General features: G+C 60.6%; 1 protein-coding gene across 3 annotated transcripts in view; it reads left to right on the forward strand.

Moving 5' to 3' along the window:
• The window catches only part of DPEP1 (dipeptidase 1), a 31,820-nt gene extending 25,823 nt beyond the window's left edge, over positions 1-5,997 (forward strand). For all 3 annotated transcript variants that reach the window (XM_044761573.2, XM_044761572.2, XM_014836563.2), the window contains 9 exons: positions 3,275-3,407; positions 3,616-3,748; positions 3,906-4,056; positions 4,218-4,287; positions 4,600-4,776; positions 4,904-4,988; positions 5,066-5,141; positions 5,387-5,522; positions 5,594-5,997. In XM_044761573.2, the coding sequence (XP_044617508.2) occupies positions 3,275-3,407; positions 3,616-3,748; positions 3,906-4,056; positions 4,218-4,287; positions 4,600-4,776; positions 4,904-4,988; positions 5,066-5,141; positions 5,387-5,522; positions 5,594-5,761 (1,129 nt within the window). In that variant the 3' untranslated portion in view covers positions 5,762-5,997. The remainder of the gene's footprint in view (positions 1-3,274; positions 3,408-3,615; positions 3,749-3,905; positions 4,057-4,217; positions 4,288-4,599; positions 4,777-4,903; positions 4,989-5,065; positions 5,142-5,386; positions 5,523-5,593) is intronic.
• Positions 5,998-8,518: the final 2,521 nt, after the last annotated feature.

Below are 8,518 nucleotides of genomic sequence, written 5' to 3' on the forward strand. Positions count from 1 at the left end.
GCCCAGGGCCACCGCAGCAGCCAGGCCTGTCCTGACCCACCAGCACACCTGCCAGCCTTGGCCTCCTGCTTCCCTTCCTGCCATCACTGAGAGGAGGGACTCTCGCATGCTCTTGGGAGCTGAGAGTGCTAAGGAGAACATCCGTGTGTGTCTGGCACATGTAGGTGCTCCATAAATGCTGAACATCCGCGTGTGTCTGGCACACGTAGGTGCTCCATAAATGCTGCCGTCATTACTATTTGGCAGATGCCTCGGGGCTTTTTTTGGACAAAAAAGCTCTGCAAGGAAAGCAGAGAAAATGGGGTGTCCCTCTATGTAGGACTTCAGTGAGCTGTGGCAGCCCCCAAGAAGGAATAGGGGCCCCCAGGGGTTGTGTGCGCCCCTCCCTCCCCTCCTGCCCTCGGATCCTCCCCTCCATCCTGCCTGGACCCTGCGGCCCTCTGCTCTCCTCTCTGCCTCTTGCCAGGTGCCTGCCTCCGACATCCCTGCAGGCTGGGTCTCCTCCACAGGCTCGCTGGGGAGCCAGGTATGGGGAGGAGGCTGCAGAGGCCCTGCCTGGGCTCCCCGCCTGGAGCCCCCGCTGTCTGGCAGGGGGCAGCAAGGGCAGCAGAAGATGCCAACAGTATCAGCCAGGCGAGCTATTCCTTCATTCTGGGGGACTTGGGGCGGCTGGGCACCGAGAGAGGGCGGCTGAGGCCAGGTGTGGGGAGCTGCCCAGAAGCCCACATGAGGGGTAAGATGGCACAAAGAGCCCAGATAGCCAGGAATGCTCAGGGAGCTGGGATTGTCCAAAGAGCTAGAAAGCTAAGACTAGGCTGATGGAATCAAAATTAATAACTGTGGACCAGCTAGTCTTAGCTACTCTTGTAGGTCAGAGCCCCAAGTAAGCAGCTTCAACACAGAGATGTCCAGAGGGAGCTCTAGCATGGCATTCCACAGTTCCAAGGACTCCTTGTGGCCACCATTCCCATGGTCATCTCATGATTTAGAGTGGCTGCAGCAGCTCTGGCCATCACATCTGCATGCCAGCCAGCAGGAACAAGGAAGGGACCTAGAAAGGGCAAAGGGGAAGCAACCACTCTCTATCAAGGACAGCTTTTGGGAGTTGTCACAGGGCAGAACTTAGTCACATGACCACACCCAGCTGTAAGGGCGCAGGGAAGTATCTTTGTTTCAAGTGGCCATGTGCCTTGCTAAAAATGGGAGGTTGTGTTACCAAGGAAAAGGAGAAGAATGGGCGAGCAGCGGGCTCTCTCACAGCTGCCGGCCTGTGTGTGTGCCGGCTGCAGCGCGGCGTTCTATAGTGCAGTGGGGTCCTCATGTCATGGCCAAGGGCACTGCCCAGGCCACCCAGATAAGGAAGGAAGCTCTGGCAGGCTCCAGAATGCAGGGCTCATCACAGGGCGGAGGAAATTCTGTCCCCACTTTGGGTTCCAACCGAGGGTGGAGTGGCCGAGGGGAGGAGGCGAGAGTAAAGTGTGCCCTGCCGTCCTGGTGGGTCCTGGGTGGCAGCTGGAGGGCGGGGCCAGATTGCCCAGAGGCTGGGGTGCCTAGTCCCATCCAGGGGCCCTGCCCAGCCCTGCCCCGGGGACGGTGCCCAGGGCTGGGGCTTGAGGCGGTAATCCCGCCTGGCTGGAGCTCACCCACCGTCCACTGCTCAGCCAGCAAAGGCCTCCTGACCACTCGCGCAGCCCTGTCACCCAATCAAATCACAGATTCCTGGAAGCAGCACCTGTGGCTCGAGCCCCACAGAGAGCAGGGTCTGGAGCTGGTCAAGGGGCGGGGCCCAAGGGAGGGGGCCCGGCCAGCTTGCTTTGGAAAAGCCCAGCCCAGGGGCTAGCTGACCTGGGCCTGCAGGAGGCCAGCATGATCCCAATGTAATATTAGTATTAATAGCTACTCATTTACCCTCACAATTCACCCTTAGGAAGGTTTCAAGACATCCCCATGTTACAGACGAAGACACAGCAAGAGGGGTGGGAGCCAGGATTGGACATGGGAACTGGATTTGGGTGAGGAGGGGGTGCCATCCTGGGAGAGAGGGGTCTCGAATGCGGGAGTGCAGCCCCATCCTGGCCACCCATTCACCGCCATTGCACCCCAACTGTGGTGTTCCTCCTCTGCAAAGTGCTGTCCCCATGAGATGGGGCTCCGAGAGAAGGGGGTGGGGTGGGAGGGGCCCATGGTGGCACCAGAAGGCCCCAGGCATCCCCAGAGCGAGACACCAGGATGAAACACCCCCCAGGCAGTCCTCACAGCCGTCTTGTCACTAGATTGCGGGCCAGCCAAGGCGCCTCCCTAGATGTCCCACCCATGTGGGTTGCTGGTGAAAGAGCAGATCCCACTGCTGGGTCTGGGTGAGCCACTGGTGAGCCTCTACGTTTCTAACTAGCTCCCAGGGGCTGATGCTGCTTCCAGCATCCAGGACCCAGGCGGCCTGGCTCTCCAGCAGTCTCGCCCTTTGGGGCTTCCCCTGGTCTCCCTCTGCCCATTCCTGGATCCAGGGAGGAATCAGACCCACCAGCCACTGACCCCTCTCCCCTTCCCCTCCTGCGTCCCTTTCCTTGCCCCTCTGCCCTCCCCCCTCCCCCCCTTTCTCCCTCTCTTTTCTTCCCCCTTCCCCTTCCTCCAAAACACTCACAGGAACTGGCTCCTCAGGAAACTTGAGAGACCCTCAGACCTTTGTAAGCACAGGGCTGCTCAGAGCTTCTTGGACATGGCGCAGGGCTGTCCAGAGCGATGGAGGCAGCCGGGGGCCTGTGGGCTCCCAAATCTTGCACCTGAAGTCACTGCCCCAGAAAGGTGGGGTGGGGGTGCCAGGCCCCAAGAGCAGAACCCTCCCCATGCTTCCCTGGCCCCTTCCTGTGAGTGGAGGGTTTCATCTTTAGCCTGTGGAGACCTTCAGGCCCCAGGCCCTCTGCCTCGCTCCCCCAGGGTCAGCCAACCTCGTTCGTGGAGGTTGTTTAAGCTCCTGCCCGATTTTGAAGCAGAGCAAGCATGTGCCCTGCCATCTTGCAGAGTGAAAGGCCCTTGGAGGGAGGACCTAGCCATGGGGGGCTCCCTCAGCTCGCGGTTCCCTGGCCTGGGGGGCACGGTAGAGAAGCGCACCTGTGGTCAGTTGCGTTCAGGCACCTCACCCCTGCAGCTGGCTTTAGTCCTGAGCTTGAGAAGCAGGGAGTGGAGAGGGGACAGCCTGCGGGGGAGGGAGCTGGAAGGCCCCAGGTCCAGGTGGCTGTCCTGACCTGCCTCTGACCCCTCCACTTGGCCCCTCCAGGCACAACGACCTGCCCTGGCAGCTGCTGAAGATGTTCAACAACCAGCTTCGGGATGAGCGGGCCAACCTGACCACACTGGCCTCCACGCACACCAACATCCCCAAGCTGAAGGCTGGTTTTGTGGGGGGCCAGGTACAGCTCAGCCCGGCCCTGTCCATCCCCCCCACCTTGGGCCCTGGCTAAGGTGCAGCGGCTCCCTGGTGGCCACAGGCCCTTGGAGGGGACTCAGCCATCCAGGCCATAGGGAGGACTTCCAAGGTGGGAGGAAAGCCAGATGCCCATTGGCGGGTGGGGCTGGGGCCGGGCGCTGTCAGCTCCAACCCTTCTCTTGGCCCCTCAGTTCTGGTCCGCATACGTACCCTGCGACACCCAGAACAAGGATGCTGTGCGGAGGACACTGGAGCAGATAGATGTCGTCCACCGCATGTGTCAGATGTACCCCGAGACCTTTGTGTGTGTCACCAACAGCACAGGTGGGTCCCAGCCACCCCCCAGGCCCCACACCACCCCAGTTCTTGTCCGGAGCAGAGTGTGCTGGTGCAGCGGGGGCATTTCTCATGTTGAAGCTCCCCTTGGACACCTACTCGCCCACTGCCCAGGCGTCCACTGCCCGGCCGGCTCTCCTCACAGGCATCCGCCGGGCCTTCCAGGAAGGAAGGGTGGCCAGCCTGGTGGGCGTGGAGGGCGGCCACTCCATCGACAGCAGCCTCGCTGTCCTGCGGGCACTCTACCACCTGGGCATGCGGTACCTCACCCTCACTCACAGCTGCAACACACCCTGGTAAGTGACCCCAGAAGCCCCTGGGCTGTGTGGGACATTCACGGGGGTTCAGAGGCCAGCTCGGCCCTGCTCCCGTGCCCTCCTCTGCTCCTGAGGGTCCTGGATGTGGGGGGGACAGGACAAACGCGCTGCCCCTTGGTACCTGCTCTCTGCTCTCGCAGGGCCGACAACTGGCTGGTGGACACGGGGGAAGACAAGGCCCAGAGCCAAGGCCTGTCGCTCTTTGGGCAGGTGAGTAGGGTGGGCGAGGACTGCAGTCGCCCTCAGAGAAGTCACCCAGGACACAGTATCTCTCCTCTCAGAACCTGTTTCCTCACCTGTAAACTGGATCTGGCAGGGGTCATCCCCAGGGACACACTGGTCACTAGAGTAGCCCCAGACTTCCGGCCATTGAAGGGTCATTGATGCCCTTGCCCAAATGCCCCCCAACCCCGCGCCTGGACCTCTCAGGGGGCTGCAGGGAACCCCAGAAGGCCGTGCACACTGCAGCCTGCCTGGCTCTGGGGTCGGGCTGTCCTGGTGCCCTGAGCCGTCTCCCCTCAGACTGTGCTGAAGGAGATGAACCGGCTAGGCGTCATGATCGACTTGGCCCACGTGTCTGTGGCCACCATGAAGGCCGCTCTAGAGCTCTCCAAGGCCCCCGTCATCTTCAGCCACTCCTCAGCCTACAGTCTGTGTGCGCACAGGCGCAACGTGCCCGACGACGTGCTTCAGTTGGTGGTGAGGGGCTGTGGGGGTCTGCTCCCAGGGTGGTCTTCAGGGCACCTTGCTGTCCCCCTGGTGGGTGGTCCTCAGGGAGCCTTGCTGTCCTCCTTGCACCCACAGCTCCACTCTCTCCCCCTTACAGAAGCAGACAGGCAGCCTGGTGATGGTCAACTTCTACAATGACTACGTTGCCTGCCAAAGGGAGGCCAACCTGTCCCAAGTAGCAGGTAGGTGGATGTGAGCAGCTGTAGAGGCCAGGCGGTGGAGGGCCTCTCAGGACCCACACCTGCTGCCCCCCCTGCAGACCACCTGGACTACATCAAGAATGTGGCGGGAGCTGAGGCCGTGGGCTTTGGTGGGGACTATGATGGTGTTTCAAGGTAAGGGGTGAGACCTGTGTCTTGTGGATGAACTGGGAGGGTCGTGACCCCCGTGAACACATTGTGAGGGGCTGGAGGAGGGAGGTGTGTCCTGATGATGGGTCAGCACATCCCACTCTGAGGGCCACTCCCTGGACTTCAGTGTCTTTGGATGGGGGTGTGGGCAGGTCAGTGGCTTGTGGGGAGGTGAACAGGCCCCTCGGTCCCTGGGATGCAGAACCTGATTCTCTCCACCCTCGTCTCAGGGTTCCCTCGGGGTTGGAGGACGTGTCCAAGTACCCAGACCTGGTCGCCGAGCTGCTCAGGAGACAGTGGACGGAGGCAGAGATCAGGGGCGCCCTGGCTGACAACCTGCTGAGGGTCTTCGAGGCAGTGGAGGAGGTGAGGAGGCCCCACACTCACCCACCCCACCCTGCCTGGCAGGCAGGCACCCAACCTGTGTCTGTCTCCAGGCGAGCAACCATACGCAGACTCCGGAGGAAGAGCCCATCCCACTGGACAAGCTGGAGCCTTCCTGCAGGACCAAGTATGGGTACTCACAGGCCCCCAGCCTCCACCGCCAGCTGGGGGCCCTGCTGGCCTCCCTCGCCCTGCTCCCCCTCGGCCTGTGTCTTCTATGAGCCACGGGCACCAGGACCCTCGGGCTCCCGCGGCTTGAGGAAGACTGGTTGTCAGAGCGGCCGAGGCTCTAGGAACGCGGCTCCTGGCGCACAAAGACGGGGCTCCCAGGGGGGCTGCCTGCTGTGGGCCCACTCAGGACACGGGCACACAGTGGACCTCAATAAAGGCAATGACCCCTTGGAGTCCTGAGGGTGTGTTTCATCAGCACCCCGGCCCTGGAAGGGGGCTCCTGAGCATCCGGGGGCAAATTTTGTGAAAGTGGCCCCTGGCTGGACATCCAGACACAGGAGGGCCTGAGTCCTGGAAGGGTGGGGTCGGGCAGGGCGCGGGGCCTGAGGAGGGCTTGGACAGACGTGGCTGAGGCACCTTTAAAAACACGTGGCCCAGGCTCCAGCTGCCACCTCCCCACATGCACTTGTCCTCACACACACGCCCCTACAGATATCCACACACGAACACACACGTGCACTCCACACACCCACACGTGCAGTTACGCACATGCACACATACACACACAGGCACACTCATGTACACAACCATGTGTGCACATCTACCCACATACACACACCCACACCCCTGACATGCACTCACTCACACCCACACCCCACCCCTGGGCCCAGCCTCTCGATGAATGGGAAAGTGCGTTCTGGAGCAAGGAGCACTCTCTGGGGCCCACCCCGGGGGTCTCCTCAGGGACTGGGAACATGCACCTGCAGGGCAGAGCATCGGAGGGTGGATACGTCTTGAGATGAGTAAGCTGGTGGGTGAGACCCAGGGTGGGGCCCCAACACATCCCTGCTGCCCCCGTTTGAGGCCAGAGGCCTTGAGAACGCCCCTTCTGGACAGCTGCAGGCCTTAATATCGGGCAGGAACTCCTGTGCGTGGCACCCTGGGTGCCCGCAGAAGGGTGCCCGCCCCACAGTGCCCTGAGCCCGGACAGTCCCCTCTGTGCTTTGCTACCGTTGTCTTCCTCAGACTCTCTGTGAAGGGGCTGCACGTCCCACGAGAAGGCGGGTGACCTGACCACAGGGGCCTGCCTCTCGTTCCAGCCGGCACCTCTCCGGGAGGATTGAAAGCCAACAGAAGGGACATTTGTGGGTATCTGCTGATCACTTAGGATCAATTTAATGTAAAAGGAGAAACAAGCAAGCAAGGGGTTCTGGCCTGAGGCGGCCGACCCCCACCAATGTCCCCATTCCCCACTGACTATGGAAAGGGCCCCCTGGTGCCCTGCAGGGGTGGCATGCCTGGTTTTGCTACCTGGGAAGTATTTTCTCCCAAGAAAGGGTAGTCCTGAAATCACCTTAACTGCATTAAAACCATACCCCACAGAGGCAGTGCCCTCAGGTACTGTCCTGGATACACCTGGGTCCAGGCAGGTCTTCAGCTGCCCATCCTCAGTTCTTCCTGCTACAGCATTTCCACCTATCCCTCGCTCCACCGAGAGGCAGACACGCCGGCCCTTCCTGAGTGAACAGCACTGAGAGGGAGGTCTGGGGACTTGGTAACCGGCCCCACACAGGCGGGCAGGAGGCTATAGTGTGGAGCCCACTTTGGGGTGCAGAGTCCCTGGGTGGCGTCTGGATGCTCGGCCACTCGGGCTGCCCTCCCGGGGTCATCTCTCCCCCGGAAGGGCCCATATCAGCGCTTCATAAACCCGGGGTGCGCAAGCAGCCGAGGACCCTGTCCAAAGACAATGTGCTCGGTGGAGAGACATGGGAGGACCCACCCGGTGCTGTGGGGCCTGTTGCCACTGAGGGGTGGGCTGAGGCCGAGGAGCAGGGACATGACTCTAGAGGCCTGGCCATGTTTCACACGCCAGCCAGCCAGGACGGGGAGCACTGGTGACATACACACCAATGAGCCTAACACAAGACTAGCACACTCTGGAGAGGGCAGGGATGCCGACGAGCAGGGCACCTGACCACAAACTGGGAGGACTGCCCACAAACACTGTCCTCTGGGCAGTGAGGGGCTCTCACAGGGGTACAGTGAGCAATCCTGAGACCACTGTGCACAAGACAAACAAGCCAAGAAGTGAGCACGTGATGGCCGGGTTTCACAGTCAAATACGTTAGAAATGAGGAGGGGGAGGGCCAGACCGAGCCTCACTGGCACTGTGAACCTGTGGTCCTGGTGCCCACAGAGGCGCACAGATGCAGCTTCTGACGTACACAGAGAATAAAGTAAACACCTACAGGTCCATGTTGATATAAATAACGGAATAAATAAGCGGAGAGAAGGAACTCAGAACTGCAAATAGGCATCTCCATGAATACTGCCACCAGGAAGATTTCATCAATGGACAAGAATGTCAAGGGCAAAGCATGACGAGGTTTGCAGTCTTCGAACATATACTCAATGCAGATACTCAATGCAGGAGAAAATGTAACTTTACAAGGGAGAAGCCTGGCTGGCACCACTTGTCCCAGGTGACAGTGACACTGCACACCTGGTGTGACACACTGAAGACACAATGCCACATCTGTGGGTTCTTTGCCAACAGCTCCGTCCTCAATGTCATCATGTGCAAATGTCACACCAATCTGAGTGGAAGGTCAGTCTGCAAATCACCTGGCCAGCATGCCTCAAGGCCTTCTGTGTCATGAAGACAAAGAAATGGGAGGCCCACCAGACTGGGGGCGGGGGCCTGGCCAGTCAGTAACACCGGGCGCTTGGCTGGCTTAGCAGTTGTGTGTGGTTAACAAGGATGCTGATGTGAAGGAAGCTGGCAGACAGAAATATGCAGAAACCGC

This window comes from Equus asinus, chromosome 28 (assembly GCF_041296235.1).
Source record: "Equus asinus isolate D_3611 breed Donkey chromosome 28, EquAss-T2T_v2, whole genome shotgun sequence".
Classification (NCBI taxonomy): domain Eukaryota; kingdom Metazoa; phylum Chordata; class Mammalia; order Perissodactyla; family Equidae; genus Equus; species Equus asinus.